The sequence below is a fragment of the Pteropus alecto genome, unplaced genomic scaffold (assembly GCF_000325575.1).
Source record: "Pteropus alecto unplaced genomic scaffold, ASM32557v1 scaffold11, whole genome shotgun sequence".
NCBI classification, from domain to species: Eukaryota; Metazoa; Chordata; class Mammalia; order Chiroptera; family Pteropodidae; genus Pteropus; species Pteropus alecto.
Window position 1 is genome coordinate 7,307,541 of NW_006431956.1, and position 26,955 is coordinate 7,334,495.

Genomic DNA, 26,955 nt, shown 5'->3' on the forward strand with positions numbered 1-26,955 from the left:
GTCGCATACAAAGGAAGGGATTAACTCCGGGTCAGGATTGCAGCCTCTGGGAACTGGAGCTCTCCCCTCCGCTACCGGATCCGTAAACGGAGGCATCTCTGAGTCATTCGTCTGCTTTACTCCCAGTTGATCACAACTGGGTAAATGTTCCCTTCTTGATTATTTCAGCTAGCGTCCATACTTCTGTCCATACCCTCTGCGGCGACTCTAGTGCATGCCGCCATCATTTCTTTCCGGGACTACTTTGCTGCTTCCACTCTTGGCAAAGGACCCTTCCAGACCTTTCTAGGCCAAAGATCTTTCTGCAGTGCCTTCGTAATCATGCCACTCCTCTGCTTGAGACGTTGATTGCTTCCCACTGTAAGGCCTGCAGGGACCTTCACTGTCTGGTCCTTACCTGCTTTCCTCATACCTCACCACTCTCTCTAGCATCTCTACCCCAATGACACTGAACTTATTTCATTTCCTTTAAGGCTGTTCCCTGGATACTCTTTCCACTTCCTGCTTCCTTTGCTAAGCATTCTTCAGATATATGTTAAAAGATAGCTTCCTCTAGGAGGCCCTGCCTAATCCCCTCAACTAAACCGGGCTTCTGCTATATGTTCCCTTAGAATTCTGTGTTTCTCTGACCTGAATGTGTAGCACATAGTATCGTATTACCTGCTGATATGCCTTTCTCATGGATTCTAAGCTTAGTGAGGCCAGAGACTTTTTATTCTGTAAAACTTTATGGCTTGGTGCGTCATGGATCATCCAGAAATACTTGTGGAAGTAAGAAAGCTGGCGCTGAGGGTGGGAGTAGTGTTGCAGAGAGGGAATGTGTATAAAGATGTGGTGAGATAGTGGCCTCATTCAGTAGTATGCGATTCAGCAGTGCGAAATAACGTGCACGGCGGGGCCTCTAAGGAGATGGGGGCAGAGCGTGGAGGGCCTTGCCTTGTATGTCATCTTAGAGTTTGCACTTGATCCTATAGGCAGTAGCTCAAAAGGCATTGCAACAAGGCTTCCTGTTTTACTCCCCTGAAGCTGCTACTTCTCCTTACCAGTCAGGTCTTTGTGTTTGGATTACAGGGCATAAGATTCTGCTTATCCGAACTTCTTGGCTCTTGTCTCCCCCACTAGATTCTGAAGACAGGAGGAGTTAAATGCTTACCTTGCTCCCCCTCCAGAGCACATAACGGTAAGTCCTTATTTCAGTATTTATTTTCTGTTATTTGAACACTGACACGTTAACTGACTTGCAGCTTGGCGGGAGCTCTGTCCTCCAACCTGATGGCAGCCTCTGCCATGCACCCTTGTGCTTGGGGGAGCATGGAGATAATGGGGATTCGGGAGGGCTGCGCCCTGGAGCTAGGGTGAAGGCAGTAGATACTGAATCTCTGGAAGTGGGCGGTACTGACATGAACAAGGTCTGCTGTTACCCCAAGGAGCGGAATTTTGGTTTTATTTAAGAAGGTGACTTGGAAAGAACACTGGGGACCAGTAGAGGTTGGGAGACCAGTTCTCAGGGCTGTCCAGAGTAGAAAGGCTGCCTGGACATACCCACGGTCCCTACTTCCGGTCTTTATCAGGTTCACAGCTTTTTACGAGTGTGGCCCTGTTTTATAGGGACCAACCATCTGTATGTTTTAAAGGCCACAGGTTAAAGGTGCTGCCAGTGTCAGAAGAGCATAGAATTTAGATTTGGAAACCAGCTGTGACTTTGAGCAAGTTGATTGGAGTCTGTTTCCTTAACCACATATTGGGCAATGACAGGTATTTTGTGAGGCTCAGTAATACATGGAGAAAGTGCCTTATAAATTCTGACACACTCCACAGAGGCACTTGCTCGCTTGCATCAGCAGCCAGCCTAGTATGTAGGAGTTGAATTGGTGAGAACTCCTAATCGTGCATGGGGCCTTTCCGGGAGGGCAAGCCTCGGTGGGATAGATGACCTGGAATGAGGGGACATCTAGAATGAGAAACCGGTCCCCTGGAAATAGGGACAGTTCCCACCTCCAGACTCCTCTAGCGCTGGCTTGTTTTACCTGAGTTTTGCCTCGTGGGTCCCTACGGCCCTTAGCTGAGCTTAGGAAGATGATGAAGAAGAAAACTTAGGGATGAGAAAGGAATATGCAGTTGCCTCTGGGCAGAAGAAACAGCATATGCCCCCTAAACCAATGCTTTATAACGTTTTCCCAGTAAGGATCCTTCGGGTTATTTTTTCTTAATGGATTAATATCTCTAAGTTTCATTACAAAGTTTCCGTAGTTGTCATCAAATTGCTGGCTGGAGGAGCAATCAGTGTGGAATAACCATGGAAAGGGGGGCTGTCCACCTGCTGTGTATCAGATGCTTTAGGGAGGGTACACAGGCAGCTCGGTCCAGGGAGGGAGGCTTACAAAAGGGCATAGAATGAAAGTATTGTTTGAGTTTTCAATAATGTGCATATAGTACTGTAACGGTTCTTTAAAAGTATCACACCTGGTTAATTATAAATGGCAGAGGCTTCTGGGGCCCTCATAGATTGTGAGCTCCATGCAGGCAGACATGGGGACTTCTGTGGGTGGACATGGGGACTTGTCACTGATGAACCCCAGTGCCTAAACACTGTGTGCACACTGGAAGTTCTCAGTGAATATTTGTGGAATGAATGAATGAATGGAACCCTAACTAGAGAGCTATTTCAAAATAGTAACAAATCTATAAGATTAACATCATACAGTCATTGAAAGGATGAATAATTATGAACAAGTAGAAACATGGAATATTTTTAATAAATGAAATAAATAAGATTTCACTGTGATTTCAATAATGCAGAACACTCATATTACTTGTATATGAATAAAGACAAAATCATAAAAAAATGGGGAAAATAAATTACTTAATCTTACGAGAGAAGTTAAGTGTATGGTCACATAACTGGTCTTTCTGTAATCAGGCTTGAGATAGCCTATCCAGAATCAGAACTAGTACACCCGGGATAGTCTTAAGACATGCGTTGCTAGTTAACACACATTTTCCTTGTTGTTTTGCTTCACGATGAAGGATTTTCAGGATGGCCGCAGCTCCTCAGGCACCAGGGAGGGGCTCTGTCCGGAAGACAAGGCCTTTGACTGTGAAGACTTCACTGAACAACCCATACACCATCTGCTGGAGCGCTCTGGAGCGCGAGGACATACACTTCTTCTTACAGACACTCGAAGACAGATTCACATCTATTGGTCTTAAGAAGATTGAAGATAAGAGGAGGAAGAAAAAGCAGCCTTTTTTAAGAAAACAAAGCAGGGACAGATGTAGCACAGATGTTGATGCGAGTGAGGATCTGAAGGAGAAGCAGCCAGAAGACGCCCAACAGGTGGCAGGGTGGACCCCGGTCCACGCCAGGAGGCAGCTTGCCATTGGCGTCAACGAAGTCACCAGGGCTCTGGAAAGGGACGAGCTGCTTTTAGTCCTGGTGTGTAAGTCAGCCAAGCCTGCCATCATCACCTCACACCTGATTCAGTTAAGTTTAAGCAGAATGGTTCCTGCTTGTCAGGTTCCTCGTCTCAGCGAGAGAATCGCGCCTGTCATTGGCTTAAAATGTGTCCTGGCCTTGGGATTCAGAAAGGACACCACCGACTTTGTCGATGAAGTAAATGCTATAATTCCCAGAGTTCCCAGTCTAAATGTCCCATGGCTTCAAGACAGACTCGAAGACTCCAGGGAAAATTTAGAGACTGAATCTTTGGAAAGCCAAGACAAAGAGATTCTGGCAACTTCCTTTGAAGACTTCTCTAAGCATAAGAGGAAGCTCGTTGAAAGTCAGCGGACTGTAGTGTTACAACCCCTTAAAATAAAGAAACTGATTCCAAACCCTAATAAAAAAAGGAAACCACCCAAAAGTAAAAAAGCTGCTTCAAAGTAACCTTGTATAAACTTGTCATTTTATATGATTGGAAAATCACACCTTGTAAAAAAGCTTTGAAACTAATAAAATCAGTTACTTTTACATATATTCTTCAGATACTTTCAAATGTGTTAGACTCCTTTTACAGCACAGATACGCTGAAGCTTAAAACACTGCAGAAAATATTCAGAAATGCATATCAAAACAAGTTTATTGAAACTAATGTCCATGCGTGTATAAATTCACTTTTTAAAAGGCTGGTACAATGCTGTGATCAAGAACATCTGTATCCTACAGCACGTAACATCTATCAATCTTGGAAAATGTGCCACAATAAACATGGTTCTAGTTAGTAGGGTAGGTGAAACTGGACATGTTATAAGTTAAAGGAAAGGTACTAAATGCCAAGCAATAAATACACTGTCTTTAGGAACACATTTTTTTCCTATTGATTTGACTTTCTTTGTAGTTGGGCTTAAGCATAGGCTTGGAAGAAAGGCTTGACACAGAAAAAGCCAGATAAAGTATTTCAACTAGTTAGAATTCACCCCTTTATAGGGTTAACTTGTTTCCCTTGGAAATTTAACATGCAAAGCATGCTAGTACTTAGGTGAAATGTGGTGGGAAGAGAATAACAAATTAAGGAGCCTGGGTTCTCAGAGGTGAGTCTGCAATGACGGGCATCCTTCATGTTGGTAAATGGAGCATAATCAAGGCTCTTTGTGTTCAAGTGTCTGCTACTTCGTGTGAGTTTGGAAAAGTTACTTTTCTCTAATTTAAGGAGAAGCATCGCCAAAGTCTGTTTTCATCCTAAATTCTGGATTATGCCTCCTCCACTCATTGAAATTTCACTGAATGACATCTTGGCACCAAAAAAAAAAAAAAGCAAAAGATACCTCATGAAATAGAAAATAGAGCGTTGACAAGGGATGCAGGACAGATGTGTTTTTGAATATGGAAAACGCCACATTACATTGAAATTTAGTTCTAACAGCTACTTAAACACAAGCAGTTTTATTATTTTGCAATGTGCATTGGGTAATCTTAATAGAGGCAGATGTTCTAGTTATTAATAAAATGAAAGATAAATTCATTTTATAAATGAATAAAGGAACAATGCCACAGTTTCATCAGGAAGTAAGCATATAATAAAATTTTGGACTGACAATTCTGCAATGATTTGAAAACCTACTTTGCATGACTCCGTGCCATAAAAATGAATGGAACATAATTTTTCAACTAGAGCCTTGGCTCCAAATGAAGTTAAAATCTCATTTACTTAATGCTGGTATCTGAAAAAAAAATGTTTCAGTGAATTGGTTCAGTTTTGCTTCTCGAAGCCTTTCATCTTCTATTAAGAAAGATAATGTGATTGGGTTTGAATCATCCTAAATGGGACATCTCCCTATTTGTCTTCAAGAAGCCCGTACCAAAAAAACAGCCCGGACTAAATTATGCTGTACTTGCAGGGCCCATGCGCGCCCTCTGCTGGTAGTCTCAGGGATACCGTGGCTTTGGGTTGGTCTTGAGCATAATGACAAGCTGCAGGCGTGGCTTTCAGCTCCTTAGTGTAAATCATGCTCAACAACTTTTCTGTAAAGGGCCAGATAGCAAATATGTTAGGTCTTTGGGTTCACACAGTTTCTGTCGAAAGAACTCAACTCTGCCTTTTGTAGTGTGAAGCAGCCACAGGCAACACATAAATGAATGAGCATGGCCGTGTTCCAATAAAACTTTATTTATGGATGCTGAAATCTGAATTTCATACAGTTTCCACATGACACAAAATATTATTATTTTCCTCCAACCACTCAAAAGTGTAAAAACCATCCTTAGCTTGTGGGCTGTACAGAAACAGGCTATAGGTTGGATTTAGATGATGGACCACAGTTTGCTAGCTCTTGCTAGATATGATTGGTGTAAGATATGATTGGTTTCATTTGACTTACAACATGAAGGAAAAGCATCATCATGTTGTCTAAAATAATTAAATTTCTCTGGACTGAACAGCCTAGGCACTGGAAGAGGAAAGGCAGGAAGAAGTATCTATTTTGTGGTATTTGCGTCATGGCCAATTTATGTGGCCTCATTCAGCATCTCTTTTCACCTTGGACTATTGGCAATATATACATATATATGTACATTGTGAAACTTGGTTTTTCAAATTCTAGATAAAAACACCAGTAACAAAATTATGCATACTTATTTACAAATAAGACATTTTCCATTAATATGACAGCTTTCATGATAAATTAAAGTCAGCGTAAAGGAATATGTGCAATTTTGCATAAGTAAGAAAAACATTCAAACTATCAATGTCCTGATAGCACTAAATTCCACCGGGCATTTCTTTTGACTTCAGAGGTTTCATTTTCTTTTCCTCACATATCCTCGTTGTTGCTGAGAAAAAAACGAGTTTGTGCAGCAGCAGCAGCAGCAGCAGCAAAGCCTAGTCAGCATGGTGCATACTATCTCCGAGAGCACCCTTATTTGCACAAAACTTTTTGAGCCAGTTTACTGACCTGTTGAAAATTAAAGTACAAATGTGTGTGTCCCTTGATTTGGCAACTTGGCTTCTGGAGAAATAAAGGTAGTCATCACCAGTACATCTTTATCTTGCTCTACATGTAAACACCCACGATTCATCAAGTTACGGAAGTGCCGATGCCATAAATGATAGCAGGCAAGGTAATATGAGTCAAAAATTTCCCAAATGGATCCTTCATTCTGCTACACAGACAAACAGACCATCACTTAATAAACAGAAAAGCAGCCGTTTATCTCCACACAATAGCAAAGATTTTCTTACGTTTCTGTGACTTCTGTTTCTTCCATTTAAAAAAGTCCCTCTTCTAGAGAATGGAAAAATACCTCCTCTTCACCGAGACATAGCCAAAAGTCTGAAAATTAGAGGAATGTGCTCTTTGTGCCCTTTCATCCCTCCTACAAATAGGTAAACGGTGATAAAAAAGAAAGGAAGAATGTTAATGTTCTAGCTAGAAATATGTAGTACTGGTCACATGAATTTTTTTTCCCCCATCTTTTCTGATTGTTACCAACTGCATCGATTTCACTTAAGTTGTGCTTTTATTCTTCTTTGGAATGGCAGTTCCAGGAATCATTCAATGGAATATTAACAAATGATGGCGTCAGAGTTCTATAAATGGAAATAGCCCCCTATTGTAATACAAGTCCAACCTAAAGGGAGGGAAGAAATGGAATAGTAAGAATTGGTAAATAAGAAAATGTAGTACAATAGATCTGTATGTTTAAAAAGCCACTAAAAATCTCAACAGTCCTTAAAGGAAGCAAGTATGGAATTTCCTAGGTAAATTTATTAAGTTTACAAGGGGCATATTAACTTCTCTTACCTTTTCAGAATCTGTTCCTGGACACCTCCAATTGTACAAGTAATATTGTAAATTGCCATCTCCTATACCAAACTTGAGTTTTTCCAAGAATGTCTTATTTTCCATCAAATCTAATGCATTGAATACATCAAATCCTTTCTGCCAATGTAAAAAGGATTTAACATTTAAAATTTCAAAGGATTAGAGTGTTTTCCATAGTCTGTATTTCAGTATAACACTCAATTCCTCTCATAATAACCTGCATTTATAATAAGGTTTAATGTCAGCAATCTATAGTATAGGTTAAGAATTCAGTTCAAAAATGTCTTATACAACTAGCAGTGAATCTGATGGAGTTAGCAAGATTATCCAGAAATGCTAAATCAAAAAATAGTATGCTGGCTAACACTGACATAATCTATTAAGATTTCAGAAAATCCTTTGTCCTTATTTTAGCAAGAACAGTTGGCTAGGTGGCTTCATGTCAAGAATTGTTAGTTAGTTATTGGCCTTTCTAAGTTCTCACTCAGCTGAAGTTTTAAAAACTTTAAATAGTATATCTGTCTCAGGCTGATGCTGGAAAGTAAATTTAGTAAAATTTTAATAGTAAAAATCTAATTTCTTTTAATGTTAGATAATACTATTCAAAATGTGATATAGATGAAGCACTTAAATTTTGATTTCTCAGAGTTTTTACCTTGAATAACTTATTACAGGCCTTTTTGGTGGTGGGGGAACTAGTTGAAAACTAGTAGTAGGATCAAAGAATCAGGATAATGTTGATTTTTGGGATCCAACAGTAATAGATTTTTTAAAAAATGTTTTTAATGATCTAACATTAGATAAATGCAAGGAAGACACTTTGGATGTGTTGTTCCCAATTTCCCATTAACAATATTTTCTCTTATTATTCGACAATAATAACGTCGAAATGTATCTGTCAGCTTATTTGAGTTTCTTTTTAAAGGGAAATGTTTACTTGTAGCAATAATTCAACAATTATCCTGACTACTTCACTGAGGATGAAGATAAATAATGCAAATATAGCAAGGCATATTTTGAATTTAATTCCTTTCATTTTAAATTCTGTGAATTTTAACAATAATCCCCTTAATTTTAGAAATAAAATTCCTTTACCTTTAAAATTCAGAGACGACTTAGATAAATGAAAAAACTTACTGTTGCTAATTATTCACTGTAACGCAAATACTCATGTATTTTTCTTGTGTCGTAGAATCATGTATTTTTCTTATAGTACTTATGGATTTTATGTATTCTTATAAGGGTTAAAATTTCTAATGTTTACAACATGTCTTTTTGGTTAAACTGCAGTAGAATTAATGATGAAAAGGGCCACTAACATTTTGAAAGAAACTCTTATCAAAACTTTTCCTTTGACTCATGGTCGACAGTAAAAAATACCTCCAGTGAATTCCACAGTAAGATGTAAAATACAGTAAGATGCTTTATATACTTTGATACACATATCTGGAGGAACACATAGCACAAAAAAGAGCAAGCTGCTTACCGACTTAGCTATGATGAGCGCGTCACTCATGAGGTCCAGCAGGGGCGTCTCCGTGTGAACGTTGTAGAATGAGTAGGCAGCTTTGAGGCTCTTGTGAGCAGGGTGGTGCATGACTGTGGAGGGGAGTGTGTAGAAGCTCAGGAAGTCAGTTAGTTTACCACTGGAGTTCTAAAGAACAAAGGTAACGTCAGGTAAATACCTCCTAGAACAAATCTCATCCATGCATTTAAGCTAACGTTTTGACCCGTGACTTACACCATCACTTCTGTTAGAGCAAAAAGCAATAACTCTTGCTTCTCTCTTGACAGTCCGATTCGGAGCCCATAGAGTATGTTGAGTAGCGATCGAGAAGGGCATGGAGTTGTAACCTTAGCCTAAGTGCTAGTGAACGATCTGCATAAAGATCTGAAGAAGCAGAATGCTGTAAAAGGAAAGCTTCCCTTGGGATGAGTGATGAGTCTCTCCAGACTTATGGAAAAGTGGTCAAAGTAGATTCATTGTTTTTGCAGAAATAGGAGTGCTAAGGGTTAAAAGACAGCCTTCTCCCAACTAAAAGATACCGTATACTATCTAGCATCTTCTTGGCACAAGGTAAGAATTGCATCAGCTTAAATCCAAATTGGATTGAATTCAGAAGCTGTTTTAGAGGCTTGAGAAAGGCACTGGTACTGCAACAAAATGTAGATATGTGAATAACAGAAGATATGAAGCTATCAAAATCAAAAGGGATGAAAAAGTGGCATTGATTTAATCACTGGTATGCCTCCATACAAGAAACTGGGGTATTTCAATAGTTGTGGTGGCCTATGAGGTTTGCATCTAATTCAAACTACGATATGTTTGAATTATACAGCTGAGGAGACTAGACCCCCGTGCATGCCATCGCTAGGATTTCAGCAGAAAAAAACCGTTCCATATGGATGGATTATCTGGTTTTTGAGTGCTTCTGATTCCTTACAACTTTTTTTTAGACATTAAGAAATTAGAGGCATTAAGCTAAAGTGATTCTCTATTCTGCTGTATTAGCGGCTTAGTATTAGAGATGAGTTTAAGACCTAAACTTTAAGCTTTAATAAAGACTTTCAACTTAAAAAAATAATTTACGAGATATTAAATAAATAACTCACTGGATGGGTTTAATAGTAGAGTAGAGCTGACAGAGGAGAGAATCACTGAACTTGATGATTTCAGTAGAACTGACCCAGTCTGAACAAAAGAGAAAAAACGGACTGAAAAATAAAATGAATTAAGTCTCAGGGATCTGTGGGACAGTAACAAAAGATCCAACGTACACTTCATTGGTGTCCCAGAAGGAAATGAGAAAACATGGAGTATTTGAAGAAATAATAGCTGAAAACTTCCCAAATTTGGCAAAACACACACAATAGGTTCAAGAAGCTGAGTAAACCTTAACAGGATAAACTCAAAGAAATCCACTCCAAGACATCATAGCTGAATTTCCAAAAAATAAAGATGAAGCAAAATCTTGAAAGTAGACATAGAGAAATGATGCACCTATAGAATACCAACTCATCTGACAGCAGATTTCTCATCTAAAAGCACAGAGGCCAGAAGGAAGTAGCACATTTTCTTAAGTGCTGAAAGAAAACTATCAACCATGAATTCTTTATTTGGTGAAACTATCCTTCAGGGAATGAAGGAGAAATAAGGACATTCTTAGGCAAATGAAAACCAGAAGAATTTGTTGCTAGTAGACATACCTTTAAGATTAGCCAAAGAAAATTCTTCAAACAGAAAAGAAATAATAATGAATCTTAGAGCATCAGGAGGAAAGAACAAACAATAGAAACGGTAGAAATTTTGATATACATTTGATCCTTGAACAATGGGGAGATGAGGGGCCAACCCCCTGTTCAGTCAAAAATCCACATATAACTCTTGACTCCCCAAAAACTTAACTACTAACAGCCTACTGTTGACCAGAAGCCTTACAGATAACATAGTCAATTAACACAGATTATATACTGTATTCTTACAATGAAGTAAGCTAGAGAAAAGAAAATGTTAAAATCATAAGGCAGAGAAAATACATTTACAGTACTTCACATATTCATTGAAAACTATCTGCATATAAGTGGACCCACACAGTTAAACCCGTGTTGTTCAAGGGTCAACTGTATACGATATGCTTCTCCTTATGAGTTTTATAAATCTACTTAAATGACTGAAACAAAAATTATAACACCATCAGATATTCAAGATAATGATATTTAAAAGTGGAGAAGGAAAAGGGACCTAAATGGAAGTGAGGTTGCTTGGGGTGGTAAAACGTTGATACCAATAGACTGGTAAATCACACATTCGTATCATAATACCCAGAGCAACCGTCATGAAAACCTAAATAAATATAGATGGAATCCTAAAAGAATGTTCAAGTAACCTATAGGAAGGCAAAGAAAAAGAAACAGAGGAACAAGAACCAGAGGAAATAAAACAAATAAAATGGCATGGCAGACTTAAGCTTTAACATATTGATAATTATCAAATGTAAATGGTCCAAATACACCAGTCAAAAGGATTGGCAGAGTGGATAAAGAAATATGGCCCAACTAGATGCTGTTTGCAATGACATAATTAGGCTGAAAATAAAAGGACTGAAAAAGAGATACTGTACAAACATTAACTTAAAAAAAAAGAGTGGCTATATTAATATCCAATAAAGTGACTTCAGAGCAAAGAAAATATAGAGACAAAGAGGCATATTACATGATAATATAAGATCGATCCACTAAGAAGATATAAAGGTCCTAAATAAATAAGTACCAAATAAGAACCTCAAAATACATCAAGAAAAACTGACAGATTTTAAGGAAGAATGGACAAATCCACAATCATAGTTGGGAGCTTTCGCACACCTCTCATCAACTGATAGACTACTAGAAAGAAAATCAGCAAGGATTTAGAAAATCTGAATAACAATCAATAGGATATAACTGGCATATAAAAAGACTCCACTTAAAATTTCACACACACACACACACACACACACACACACACACACACACTCTCACCAAGATAGACCACACGGCCATAAAACCTCAAGAACCTTTACAGAGTTGAAATCATACAGTGTGTTCACCAATCATAATGGAATGAAACTAGAAATCAATAGCAAATCTCTAAATACATCAAAATCGAACAACAGAATTCTCAGAAATCCATAGATCAAAGAGGAAGTCTCAAAGGAAATTAAAAAATACATAGAACTGAACGAAAATGACAATACAACCTACCAAAATGTTTAGGATAAAGCTAAAGCAGTGCAGAGAGGGACATTTACAGAACTAAATGCTTACATCGTGACAAAGAAAGGTTTCAATAATCTAAGTCCCTCCTTCAAGGAAGAAGAAAAAGAGCAAAATAAACCCAAAGCAAGCAAGCAAAAGGAAAGAAATAAATGTAATATCAGAAATCAGTGACATTGAAAATAGGAAAACAAAAAATAGAGAAAAATCAATGAAACAAAAGCCTCGTTCTCTGGAGAAAAATCAATAAAATCAACTTGATGCTAGTAAGACTGACAAAGAGAAGATACGAATCATCAATAGCAGGAATAAAATAAGGATTATCACTATAGATACTATAGCCATTAAAAGATTAACAAGAGAATAATTATGAACAACTTTACCCTTATACATTTGACGATTTAGAAGAAATGGGTCAATTCTTTAAAACCACACACTATTAGATGTTGAATAAGAATGATGAAGGTTGATATCCTTGCCAATTTGACGATTTAGAAGAAATGGGGCAATTCTTTAAAATCACACACTATTAGAACTCAATAAAGATAAAACAGATCATCTGAGTAGTCCTATATCATTAAAGAAATTGAATTTATGATTTTAACAAAAATAAATTCTCTAAGCTCAGATGGTTTCAACTGGAGAAATCTAGCAAACATTTAAAGAAAATTCTATACAATCTCTTCTAGAAAACAGAAGAGGAAAGTAACATTTCCTAACTCATTTTATGAAGCCACTATTATCCTGATACTTAAACAAAAGACAGTACCCCGCCCCACACACACAAAAAATCCCTACAGACCAATATCTCTCAGGAACCTCAAAATATACCCAGTAAAATATTAGTAATCCAAATTCCATGTATAGAAAGAGTTATACACCATAACCAAGTGAATATTTTCTAGGAATGCAAAGGTGGTCACCATTTCAAAATCAATGTAATATACCATATCAACAGACTAAAGAAGAAAAATGATACGATCATGTCAATTGAAGCAGAAAAAAGCACTAGAAAAATTCATGATAAGAACTCTCAGCAAGTTAGAAAAGGAGGAAAATAATCTCAAATTGAGAAGAAATGTCTACAAAAATCCTATAGCTAATACCACACCTCATGGTGGAAGACTATATGCTTTTTCCCTAAAATCAAGAAAAAGGCAAGGATATCAACCTTCATCATTCTTATTCAACAAAGTACCGGAAGATGTAGCCCCTGCAATAAGGCAAGTAAAAGAAATAAAAGACATACCAATGGGAAGAGAAGAAATAAAACTGTTCCTATTTGCAGATGCCATAACTGTCTGTGTAGAATTCCAAAGAAATCTATAAATAAACTACTGGAACTAATAAGTGATTTTAGCAAGGTTTCAGGATACACGGTCAATACAGAAAAAGCAACTGCATTTCCATATACTAAAAATAAACATACAGAAACCAAAATTAAAAACATAATACCATTTATAATTGCTTCAAGGAGAATGATATGTTTAGGTATACACTTAAGATACATATAGGATCTGGATGTTGAAAATTACAGAATGCTGATAAATTTTAAAAGATCTAAATAAATGGAGATACACCGTTTTCATGGATTACAAGACTTGTCAGTTCTCCCCAAATTAATCTATAGATTTAACGCAAGGTATTTCGTAGACAAAGACGAGCTTACTCTAAATTTTTATGGAAAGGTGAATTATAGAGCTGTAATAATCAAGATGATGTGGGACTGGTAGAGGAAGAGACACAGAGATCAGTGGTACAGAACAGAGAGCCCAGAAATTGACCACAATACAAAGTATTAGTAGTCAGCATGTGGAAAAACTTATGCATCAAGAAGATTATCGTCAAAAAGAAAAACAGGCCAAGTATATAGACAGCAAACTTATTTATGGAAGAAGTAGTAAAAATGACTAACAGATTTATGATGAGATGTTCAAATTCATCAGTAATAAGAACATATAAATTAAAAGCAAGATACCACTTGATACCCATCAGACTGGCCTACATTTAAAGTCGGGTACTACCCCCCAGTGTTAGGATGTGAGGAAATTCTTTCACGCACTGCTAAGAGGCACTTAGCAATCTCTGGTAACATTAAAGGGTGTGGCACTTAGACCTGGCAGATCGGCTTCTAAGTGTCCACCCGAGGGCCACAGTTCTCCGAGTGGGATCTGTGAATGCCTGTGGGTTCCTGAGACCCTTTCAGAAGTCTATGAGGTCAAAACCACTTTTCATAAGAGCACTAAGAAGTTACCTGCCTGGTTCGTCGTGTGGACGGCTGCACAAAACAGGGCAGCGGCACCAAACCACAGCGGTGGCCCCCTCATTCCTCACAGCCACACCCTCGTGGTTAAAAACAGGTTTCACTTAAGCATGTCCCGCATTAAGAATTATTAATTCTATTAACCCTCGACCCTTAAGAACTCATCTTTTAAGTCCTCTGTGTGATGAAGCAGAAGGGAGCACACACACAAAGCACGTCTGTCCCGCACCGGGGCACAAAGGCCATCTCAAGAAGCCCTCAGGTGACTGAGCTGTGTGCTTCACTAGCCTCTTTTTTCATGGAAAATCACTTCAAAGTGGGGCTGGCAAACTGGTCATTCAGACTTGGATATCTGGCACATCCTGAAAATCAATGTCGTAAGCTTATCGTGTCAAGGAAAAAAATTGGCAGGATGTGTTGCCAATGATAACATTTGAGCTTTTAGGTGCAAGTTACAGTTTGGAAAATCCTGTATGTTCCAGGAGGAGCTTTATTTTAAACTTTTCTGATGATGACAATGGTGGTGATGTCGATGAGTGTGATTTTTTGATATAAATGAAACATCAACATTTGGAAGATTTATATAACTCGGCGAACCAATATTTTCCAAACGATCGGTATACGATGTTGCAAACTCATACGTTGGTAAATGAGTCATTCGAAAATAAGATAGGCCAGTGGATTTTAATCTAACAGAGTATAAAAGTTCATTAATATGATTTCAGATACTTCATATCCATAATTATTTGAAAAGGCTATTAAAATACTCATTCTTTTCCATGTCTTCAATACTTCATGTAAAGGATTTTTTTTTTCATATACTTCAACCAAAATAATATATCACAACGGACAATGCAGAAGCAGATGTGAGAACCCAGCTGTCTTCTAGGAAGTCGGACATTAGAGAGACTTGCACAAATATAAAACAATATCACTCTTTTCATTAATTTTGATATTCTGGAAAAAAGTTATTTTTTCATATAAAATATGCTATTCAGGTAAAATGTAATGGGGTTTATTATTGTTACATGGTTATTAAGTAAAACAACATATTTTTCAATTATTGCTTTTTTTACTGAGATATAATTGATATAACTTTATATTAATTTCATGTTACAATATGACTTATGTGTAGATTACAAAATAACCACCACAATAAGTCTAGTTAACATCCCTCACCAAACATAGTTATGTTTTTCTCCCCCTGTGATAACTTTTAAGATCTCCTCTTTTCGCAACTTTCTGATATACCAGAGTTATTAACTATAGTACCACGCTGTACATCAGTTATTTTATAACTGGAAGCTTATATCTTTGATCATCTTCACCCATTTCATCCACCCCTACCCCCGACCTCCTGCCTCTAGAAACCACCGATCTGTTTTCTCTATGAGTTTGTTGTTGTTTTAAGAGTTCCCATATTAGTGGGATCGTATGGTATGTGGTTTTGTCTGACTTACAAAATAATACTTAAAATTTTTTGTTTTAATTTTGAATACAGTAACTATCTGCAGATGTAACCCACAAACATGAAACGCTCTTTGGGGTCTTTAATGATTCTTGAGAGAGTGAATGGGTCCTGAGATCAAAAACCTTGGGTTCTGCTGCTCTGGAGAAACTTACATAAGTGAAGAAAGATTTGTACACGAAGATGCCCACCCCAGCCCTGCTTTAGAAATAAAGATTTAAAAACGAGGACCGCTCAGTTGTTCCCAAGAAATGTCCTCTGAATTCACTCCATCTGTTCCCACCATTACTGCCCTAGGTTGGCCAGAATCCGACATCCAGACAATGCCCGATGATGCCGAAAATCCACGTCCAGCTCAGGGCTCACGCCTGAATGCCGAACAGACTGCTACAGAAGTTTCTAACCGGCTTGCTCACTCTTTCTCTCATCTGGGTAACTTACCAGATTTAATTCCAACTTCTCAACCCAATCCCACTTCAACAAAAGGAGCTTCTAAGTGGCACATAATTTGAACAACAAATTCCAAGCTTAAAAAAAAAAAGGTTTAAAAAAGCACTATGTTACACACATCTAACCAATAATCAGAAAATCTAAATTGTTATTTTCCTTCCTCTGAATAAAGGTTGAGTTTAGTGGCTAAATTATGCCATCTTGACCAAAGGTAGTCCGGTTACAACCAGTTTTGCAAACCAAAGGAAGATTAAACTTTGGAATGTATCTCCCTTAGTAGAGATCATCCAAAGTGGCTTTTTGAAAACAGAAAGAAGCAGCTAATGACAGAGGTAACCACAGAAAAGTATCCCAATTTCCCATTCACAAGAAGTAAAAATATGCTCTTATCCAGTAGTGGACGCTGTAAGAAAACCCGGTTCTAAAGAAATCTGATTTAGACTGTGTCCGTCACGGAGGAGAGGACAGAGATGGGCACTCTAGGATCTTTCTGGAAAACAGACTCGACAGCACAGTATTTCCATAATCCTCTGTACTATTGTGTCACCTTATCTTTACCTCCACTACGAACGTGTCAATGATGTGCTCTTGGGGGAGGAACCAGTGGGCTACTTCGTCTTCATCCATCACCGGGGCCAGGTGAAACCGCTTCAGGTAACTGTTGGTTAATTCTCGAACTGCTCTGATATCTCTCGGTTCCATCGGTCTCAAGCCTGAAGTCTTTGTCACCTTGTTCGAGTGAAAAGAAAACAAATCGGAAGGTAAAAAGAGGAGTGAAAGTACTTTGCTCTAAAAACGCGGTCTGCTGACCAGTTCTGTCAGCCTCACAGGGAAGTTTGTTGGAGCTGCAGACTCCTGGCCCCACCCCGCACCTATCACTCAGAACCTGGGGAGCATGGCAGAGGGAATGCAGTTAGCATTAATACGATGTTAAGGTGGAGGGCCAGGGGAGGGAGGGAGCAGTTGGGAGGACCCTTTTATGAACTATATAGATGTCTAACCAATGTACTGGATAATTGAAACTAATTTAAATCAATAAATTAAAAAAAAAAAAAAGATTCCCTGGTGATTCGTATGTATACACATTAAACTTTGAGAAGCACTGAGTTAGAACATATGCTGGACAGTGTATTGTGTCTTATCTCTGTGTGCCTGGTCTTTGGTCAGTATTGCCCGTGAACCCAACAGAATCAGAGGGAACACTCCAAGTTGATCTATACACCAATGCCAACCAAGAATTTTAACAGCCTACACAACTGGACAGAGCAATCTTTGCATGTGTTCTGATGTATTAGGCTTTACAACTTCCAAGCTGTCTGACATTTTGAAAACACAGCTGAAAAGAGTTGAGAAACTTATTTTATTCAATGGCCTGTGAAAAGGATGTAACTATTTTGTTCTCAAGAGCCACGAAAACGAAATAAAAGCAAATCATATCGATCAGAATGGGGAGGCAAGCATTGTAATAGCCGAACATTTTCTGAAGGCAAATGGCTGCCTGCCAAGGACTGGTGCTGGCCTCTTATGCGATCTTTTGTTTAAAAGGTGACAGGAGAGGCATTTGAAACCATCTTTCCAGAGCAGTATTTTTCATGAGGCCACAGCAATAAAATAACCTAAAGTTCAGGACATTTGGATTTGTTCAATTGCCTGTCCTCAAAAGAACTCCAGACATCACTCGGCTCTCTAGCAACTGTCCAGGCACAAGGACGCTCGAGCCCAGAAGTGAGAAAACCCACTCCATCGGCTTGTTTGTACAAACAAAATACTAAAGACTTAGAAATGCAATTTCCTTTTTTCCAGTTGACTTGATTTATTTTTTTTCTTGAAGAAATACTGGACACATTTTAAGTGACAATTTGTATGTAAATACTGCTACGCTCTCTTTTCTGCCCTAATTATTTCTGGATGCTTTAAAATAAAAATAAAAAACTGCCTCTGAAATGATACCGTGACGATCCCTGCAGACTATGCCTCAGACTAGCAGTATGGCAGAAGCCCAAGGTGGAAACCAGGTTTTCATCTTGTTTGCTGGCTCTGCTCAGTGTTAGTAGTTGTGCTGAGGTTTCTAAGGTTCAACGACAAAGGATGCTGATTGATTATTGATTAGTGGTGGAGAGGAGATGGGAGATGCGTTCCTCGTACTTGCAGACCCAACAGCCCTTAGCCGAGCACTTACTATGTGCCGCACAGTTGTGATTTACATAAAGACATAGTTATGCGGCTAAAATACAGTTTAAACAGTCTAACCTGAGAGACTTTAAGTTCTTCACACTTAATAAAGAACTGGTACTTCTATTCTAGTCTTTTCATGGATCTCAAAGCCCAAGAACGAGAAATCTCTAGGTCCCGGTTTCGATCCAGGGCTTAGCCCTCCGGGAAGGCAGGACAGCACCAGCCTGGGTAGGTGGTGAATGAACTCTTGCATTTTGTACCACAATCACTTATGCAGTAAGATGAGATGAAGGCTGCAGACAGGGGAAAATGTCACTGTCAGCTATGAAAAGATGACACTTCTGTGGCCTGGCATTTATGTGCAAACTAGGTATGATACTATATTTTTCTTTTGTTTCCCCTGAGCCAATTTTAGTATCGGTAGCATTTTTATACTGCAATTCATGAGAAGATGGAGCCGATGTGATCTCCAAATACTGTTAAATGTGATAAATACACATTTCTAAATGCCAGTAGGAAGACCAAAACCATATAGAACATATACTGCAGTCATGAAAAAAAAGAGTATTTTCTCCTATGAGGATAACCTTGATACATTTTAAATAGTCTTTCTCAATATTAGACTTTTTTCTTTTGTTACTGGTTCATTAACAATCGACAATATCAAGCAGTTTGATGAATTACTGAAAGCGACAGGATACATGGTATCTATTTAACAGAACATTCAAAAATGAGGAAAAGGCCTGCCAACTTCTTCCTAAAGCAAAATATTCTTCTGCAGCATAGTTCTCATGCACTGAATATTTATAACTGCGAAATCACTAAAATCAACATCTTTTGCCCAGCAGCTGTTTGCAAGTAATTTGGTCTGCCCAACTCGCTTTACACTCTTAAAGATTATTGAGTTCTCCCAAAGAGCTCTGCTTCTGTGGTTATATCTATCCATATCTGTCATATTAGAAATTAAACTAGAAATTTTAAAGCAAAAGAATATATAAGCACACATTTCATATAGCCTCTGGAAGACTTCGTAGTACACTTATAAGATAATGAAAGTTTAAAAAGGCAAATTATGTTTTAGTGTTATTGTAAACATAGAGTTGACTTCATGGTCTCGGGGGCTTCCAGAGGTCCATGGACCACTTGGAGAACTGCTACCTCAAGTCTCTGAAGGTCAGAAAAATGGGTAGTAGAAATTAGATATGGAAGACAGCGAAACAGCACGTTTGGGCAAACGGGCAGGGAGAAGTATATAAACTTAGCAATTTATAAGCCCTTTGGGTTTTTATAGTAGCATTAAAGCAGAAGAGAACATCAGACTATATCAGCTATTAAAAAATAAAAGTGGGAAAATGGGGAGAATATATACTTTTGCTGACTAGCAACGGCTTATGTATCTCAGGGCCTAGACCCCCTTCTTCCTAATATGAAATCACAAACTCTCCAAAAAAAAAATCTATAGAAGCATGAAATAAATTTTAAAATGTAAAATAAACACTTAGATTATAGCTGTTGTCTTCAGGAAGAGGTAGGAAGAACGTTAAGCCTAGGTAAAAACGGTAAGCTCTGGCATAATCTGAAAGAATGAAGTGACAATGTTTTCTGATCAGTCAATAAAAAGCAAAAAAAAAAAAAACAAAAACCAAACATTTCCAGTAACTGAGAAGATCTTAAATTTCATAAGCAAACTCTGTATCGCAATCAGACTTATTTTACCACGGTCCAACATATATGCATTACTCGTTGGACTCTATGTGTATTGAAATGAGTGTAAAATCTGCACATTTCACAAGGAAATAAAGCCGAGAGCCTATCAAGACACAGAAGCAGTGTCGTTCTCTGTCAAACTATGTGGCGTGAACTGTTTTACAGCCAAGATTCCAGAGTAGAGGTGTAAGCAATGATTATGGTTATTTATTTGATTTTTTAAAGAGGAGCAGCAGGACACGAAACACTAATAACAATGGTCTACTGCTACTAAATCTAGACTGTCTCAGGTGTCTTGGCACGTCTTCACAAGCGTGTCCTTGCAACGGCAGAAAGACACTGGCTTCAAATTCCTTCACCTTTAAGAGCATTGACCAATAAAAAAGAAAAATCCAATTTTGTCTGGAAACGCTCAACACCAAATTAAAAACGAACCAATATTTAAGGGTAGGGAAATGCATTACTCTTGGAGAAACTTTAGCATTTCAGACAGCAGTAGCTAACAGCCTAGGCTCCGGGACGATTCTGTCCTGACTACAAAACCCTGGGCAAAACAGTCTGGTGTTTCCGTGTCCTCTTCTGTGAAATGGGGACAATGGCCTGCCCTCCTATGACTGTTATGAGAAATAAATGAGACTATGAGTGTTCAAGGTCTAGCACGACACTGGCCACAATAAATGTTAACCCATATTCAGAAGTCCACGAAAAAGAGATCAAGCAGGCACCGTACGCAGAATCAGTAAGATGAATCAGAGAATGATGCTGGTCCACGGGGCACAAGCTGTGTTCAGTGAGGTTCCTCTCCGTACACGTACACGTAACATGACGTGACTGCCAGCGGCGGTGTCAGCCAGCTGGTCCCCTGTGAGGGGGAGGGTGGTCTGCCGTAGGCTGCCCTGTCCAGCTTCTAACTCAAGAGACTGCTGTCGGCACCTTCCAGTTTCCAAATATCTGTGCTTTCGTCTCTTCTTACCCCTCCCCCTTTTTCATTAATTTACTCTTTATTTTCGTCCCTTCGACTTCGAAGAGGGAGGGAGACTGGAACATGCCAACAAGAGCTGTTTGGACCTTGACAATTGTCCTTTCCTGCCTTAACCTACATTCTCACGACTGCCCAGAGAGATGTCTGGCCATGGTGACCCCGTAGGAGGTGTGTTGGAGGCCAGGGCAGAAGCCAAGGGATCTGACAGGTGAAACATGGACGTCTGGGGCCTGCATCCGAAGTCCTCCACTTATTAGTGACAGGCCCCTAAGTGTCAATTGCTACTTCACAAGCCTTAGGCTTCACATCTGTAAAATGGGGATAAGAAAAACCAACTTCGAAAGGGTATTGTAAGATTATATTGAACATATGGGAGAGCACTTCATAAATTTCAGTTTATTGGAGAACTAAAAACCAAAGCTTCTATAGAAAACAGTGTGGAGGTTCCTCAAAAAGCTAAGAATCGATCTACCGTATATGATCCAGCAATCCCTCTACTGGGTATTTACCCCAAAGACTTGAAAACCCATATCCGAAAAGATATTTGCACACCGATGTTCACAGCAGCATTATTCACCATTATTCACAAATACTGCCATTTGTGACAACATGGATTGGCCTTGAGAGAATCATGCTAAGCGAAATAAGCCGGACAGAAAAAGTTGAAAATCACATGATATCACATATGTGGGATATTAACCTGAAAGCAACAAGTGAACAGGACAAACAGAGACTCATGGACATGGACTATAGACTAGTGGTTACCAGAGGGTAGCGGGTAGGGGGAAGGTAGATGGAGTAAAGGGGGTCAAATATGTGGTGACAGAAAGAAATCTAACTACGGGAAGTGAACACACCGTGTAAACACATATATACCTTACTGTTAAAGTGTACAGCTGAAACTTATTGGATTTCGTTAACCAATGTCACCATAAAAAAAAATTAAAAAAATCAAAAACAAAGCCTGACCAGTGATTTATTACCAACTTATTAAAATTCGTTATCTGAGTTGCTTGATTCTCGTACAAAAACATAAAGGCGGATGGACGTTATGTCAGACATACTTTTAGCAGCTCAAATTCCAATCGGCCTGAATAAACCAATGATAGGTATGAAAAACGCCTTATTCTCCGCTGCATTCTGGGTAACCGACATGTAAGTGGGCACTTTCCTTAGACACAAGCTGGACTGCGTTAGGTTCAATGCTTGAAGTGTTTAATCCAACTTGCAGGTAGCAAAGTACTTAGCACCTGGCAAGGAGAACAATGAGAACGAACGGTGTCTCATCTCAGATGTGTGCTGTGCCTCTTTATTCCTCACTGCCATGTATGCCCCTGGGACTCTGTCCCTCTCGGTCACGCTGGGGCTTGACCATTAGCAGAAATTGTTTCCAGCTTCAAAGGAGTCAATAAATATTGACTGCTATGATGTCAGTGTGACCTCCTGGGACATCTTCCTATTTCTCCATTTCAGAGCATTCTCTTCCACTAGCTTACCTTCCTTTTTGTCACCTTAGCTTGAGGCCTGCTCCTTCTTCCCCAGGTTGTGTGGACCCTCCTTCTTTATGTCACCTGCGGTTTTTATTTCCATCTGTTCTGATCTATGTCCCCCCTCCCTGCTTGGCCTCACAGAGAGGCAGTGAGCTCATCGGTCTGAGCCCCCGCCGTCTGCACCAACACCGAAGGCAGAGGGAAGAGCATGGCTTCCGGTCCTGCTGCCAGGTCATGAAGCCGAAGAGAATGATGACCCTGACCCTTGCAGCATCTGCTTCCCTTCACCACCACTTCTCTCCTTATTAAATTCTGCCTAAGGTCAGACCTCAGATAATTCTCGTCTACCATCGGGAAAAAAGGGACCTTGATCCACGAGGCACTGATTATGTGCATTTGGCAAACACACAGGGGGCCAAGACACAGAAGGAACTGGGGTCCGCTGCACAGAACGGCCATGACCCGTAACCTTCTCGCCATGTTCGAGAGGAACATGGCTACATCACACGAATCCCTCAACCAAGCTAAAATATCTCCTGAACTACTTTGTAAATACCGCCCCCCTCTCCTCTCCTCCCAAAAAGAACAACTCTGAAGAAATCAAAACTTCAAATAGAAGATCCCACCTGTGGCAGACAGATTCTAAGATGGCCCTAGGGATATCCACTTCCTGGTGTCACGCCCCTGTGATCCACTCCGCCAAGTGTGGATGAGACCCGTGACTTGTGTCATACCAACGAAACATGGCAATGGTGACTGGATGTCACTTTTGTGAATTGAGAATAAGGTTCTAACTGCCATCTTGCTAGCAGAGTCTTCTTGCTAGAAGAGTCTCTCCTCACTGGCTTTGATGAAGCAAGTTGCCTTGCTGTCAGCTGCCCTGTGGAGAATCCCACGTGACAAAGAACTGAGGCAGCCTCTGGCTGACGGCCAGCAAGGAATGGAGGTCCTCAGTCCACCGGCCTGCAAGGAACTCAAGCCAGCCAACGGCCACGTGAGCTTGGACGTGGATCCATCCCTGCCAAGTTTTCAAATGAGACCCAGCTCTGGCTGACACTTGACGACAGCGGCTTCATGAGAGACCCTGAAGCAGAGGCTCCAGCTAAGCTGTGCCTTCATTCCCGACCCGCAAACCTGGGAGACAGTAAACGTGTCCCTTTAAGCTGCTACGTTTGTAGTCATTTGTTACACAGTGATAGATAACTAACACACCATCCAAGCCAAGACTGGTAAGTGCATTTAAATTTTTACAATGGACTAGTACTCAGCAATAAAAAAAAGAACAAAATCTTGCCATCAGTGACGACATAAAAAAAGAACGAAATCTCGCCATCTGTGGCAAAATGGGTAATACCCAAGTGAAATAAGTCAGACAAAGACAAATACCATTCCATTGAGTTAAGATTATCACCAGAAGTCTGAACTTTTTTCCCCTTACTTGACAAACCATAAATACTAAAAATTTCAAAACTTACATATCTTGACTTCAATCCCATCCAACCACAATCTGAAGAAACTAAAAAGCCTTAAAAACAAACGAACTGGTATTTCCAAGTGAACGCCCTTACTTTTCCAGGCCTTGAATTCTATGTAGTCTTTTTAGCTACATATTCATGTCCACAGATGCAGCAGCCAGTTTTTAAGTCTCCTGCAAATAATTCTTTTCGATATGAAAAGCTTCAGTTGTTATAGCCTTGAAAAATTGCAAATCGTTCTTACTTACATCCGGAAGTCTGTACAGTTTCATTGTTCTCTGTAAAGTCATATTTCTACTCAAGTGAGAAAATTTCACTTCTACCAATTTTCTGGGGTTTAGTGATCGATGCCAGTATCTGGAATACAATAAAGTTGGAAAATCTGATTGATTTCTAACTCTCCACGTTTTTAGTCTTTTATCTCAGCTCAGCTGTTGTAGAACATTTAATGAACACTTACGTGGCATCTGGCGCAGTGCTGGATGCTGGCCCTCTTCCTATGCAATTATTTTATCAGTCACTTTTTACCTTTAAAATATGTCCCACATTCATAACATGTTCCTTTATAGTTTACGACTTTTTATCTCTTTCAGTAAACAGGAATCTTAAAATGGCAAAAATCATGTTAATAATGCCCAGTTTGCAAATATTTAATGACCATCATCGATTCTACAGAAAGCAAATCCAAAAGTTCAAAAACATGAACATATCCTCCCTAAATGAGTAGCCTTCATGTTTATACAACTCACACCAAGAAAACTTTTTGAGAAACTAGCTTGAATTTCTGAAGTGATTCCAGTTTAGGTACTGGGATGAATGACTTGTGTTAAAATATGCCTGTGAAGTCTTATTTATTCTATTTATGAATAATTCAACAGGAAATAGTAATTTTATAGTTGTATCTTTTATACTGTGTTTACCTTAAGTATTGTTTTATTGAGTCTGTAAAAACAGCGGAAGGAGATAAAGTCTGATGCTTCAGAAACAGGTTAGTCAAGTGACAATCTGATAAACAATTTTCTCACTGGATTAACCTCTGCAAGCTCGGCAAGAGCAGATGGAGTCATAAAAAGAGAGCTTAAGCCTCTTCTTACTCTTAGTGAACAAGTATGTCTGGGCTTTTCCACTGATGCTTACCAAGCTTTTGGAAGAGTTCCTGAGAGCACTGGAGAGCACAGTCTAAGACCGAGTGTTAGAGGAGGGAAGAAAATGGTCCCACACTGGACATTCAAGATCATGACGCCCCGGGTTTCCCCAACGCAGAGAAAGAATTAGTCTTTCAAATGGAAGAGACACTAAAATAGAGCTCTGGGTCACTAGCACACAAGTACCCTGGCAAGAGGACCCAGCTCAATGGTTTAGTCTCCATCTCTGCTACCCACGAATGACATGACCACGGGTAAGCCGAAATCCCTCTGCGCCACCTGTCAGGAGAATAATACTTGTAGCAACAGAGCAGGGGAGGCTCAGTGCTTAAATACAGGTAACATGCAAGGTTATTACCTGCACGTGGCCACTGGCTTAGGGAGAACCACGCCAGCGGTATAAACGGCCTGGAAAATCCCTTCCAGGTTCACTCTTCTTGTTATTTCTCGAATTAACACGGGGGCTACCCGTTTTGATCTCAATTTCTTATGAACACAAAGAAAGTTGATTTCGACCATCTTCTTCACACTAGGACACAAAGATGTCAAAAATTAGAGCAAACATAAGATGAAAACATTTTTAAAACATAAGAATATGAAACAGAAAGACTTCCTTTAACATAATATTTAAGGAAAATCTTTTATCATCTAGATATTTCACAAAGTCAGACTGACAGACTATTCCCCATACTCGCCTGCCAAAAGGATCGCAGCTTTAGACCATGGAGACGCCATGGTCTAAATAAATTACAGGACTTCGGTCTTTTATAAGTTTTCAGTTTAGAAACTGGATCAGAGGTGCCTCCCAGTTCCTCTATGTGTTTTTCCTGTGACGTGTACAATCACACTAACTCCGTCACCCCGATGCAGAACCTGATAAGGTGTTACTCTGGGTACAACGCCATCTCCAGGATCCCTGAGAGGTGCCCCGGCCAGGACAGACCTGGTGCTGTCCTGAGCCACCATGGACCTTGGAGAGCGGCAAAGCCCATTCCCTGCTCTGGTTCCCCGCACGCAGGCATTTCGTCTGACACACAATGTCCCTTGAGGGCAAATGCTTTTTCGCAGTAAATAAGCTAACCCAAAGTAAACGCGTTTGACATCTGACTTTGCAAGCTGGAGACCCGCAACATGCTGAACCTATGAAGAGAAAGGCTTTTAAAAGTCCCTCCCCCCAATTTTTTTAAAGTAATTTTCCCCAGAAACGAATCTGAAATAAGCATTTATAGCTTCGTTTATTCTGCCACATACATATATCCATGTTTGTGTATGTGCGCATATGTACATAAAACATCTCTGCGTGCGTATATGGGACTGACAGGAAGAGAGAGAACTGTGCTTTTTTCGTTGTCCAGAGACCAACATTTAAAAAATTAAACAAACATATTTTAGGACAGTTTTAGGTTTACAGCAAAACTAAGCAGAAGGTGCAGAGTTCCCATACACCCCTACCCGCCCCCCGGACCCCAACACACGACCTCCCCCACTATCAACAAGCGGCATTAAGTCATTTGTTAAAAGCCTCTGTTATAACAACTGCAATTCTCGGAAAAGCAACGCATCAAACCGGGCACTGGCACGTTTCAATTACGCACCTGTCGTAAATCCGAATGTTTGCTGGGATGGCGCTGATGAACCCTACCAGTTTTCTGTTCGAAGACACTCTGACCCCGCAGTGCCACTGAAGGAGCCAGCCCGGGGGACGCAGAGCCCTGAAGTCAACGTAGGCAAGGAAAAGAGGCGCCAGTGAGCGCCCGGGGGTGGGGTGGGGGCGCGGACGCGGGGACA

The 26,955-nt window shown here is 39.6% G+C and overlaps 2 protein-coding genes across 3 annotated transcripts in view; one reads left to right on the top strand and one right to left on the bottom strand.

Annotated features, from left to right (window-relative positions):
* RPP38 (ribonuclease P/MRP subunit p38) overlaps positions 1-3,983 on the top strand; it is a 4,547-nt gene extending 564 nt beyond the window's left edge. Inside the window, exons 2-3 of one of the 2 annotated variants that reach the window (XM_015585631.2) lie at positions 1,123-1,180; positions 3,028-3,983. In XM_015585631.2, coding sequence (XP_015441117.1) covers positions 3,038-3,886 — 849 coding nt within the window. In that variant the 5' untranslated portion in view covers positions 1,123-1,180; positions 3,028-3,037 and the 3' untranslated portion in view covers positions 3,887-3,983. Of the gene's footprint in view, positions 1-1,071; positions 1,181-3,027 lie in introns of both variants that reach the window. The other variant, XM_006906980.3, reaches the window with a different exon arrangement.
* A 78-nt stretch (positions 3,984-4,061) lies between these two features.
* Positions 4,062-26,955, bottom strand: part of NMT2 (N-myristoyltransferase 2) — a 33,039-nt gene continuing 10,145 nt past the window's right edge. The window contains exons 5-11 of the mRNA XM_015585632.2: positions 26,763-26,922; positions 25,526-25,696; positions 24,271-24,379; positions 16,752-16,922; positions 8,747-8,914; positions 7,240-7,377; positions 4,062-7,066 (exon numbers count right to left, since the gene is read on the bottom strand). Coding sequence (XP_015441118.1) covers positions 7,046-7,066; positions 7,240-7,377; positions 8,747-8,914; positions 16,752-16,922; positions 24,271-24,379; positions 25,526-25,696; positions 26,763-26,922 — 938 coding nt within the window. The 3' untranslated portion in view covers positions 4,062-7,045. The remainder of the gene's footprint in view (positions 7,067-7,239; positions 7,378-8,746; positions 8,915-16,751; positions 16,923-24,270; positions 24,380-25,525; positions 25,697-26,762; positions 26,923-26,955) is intronic.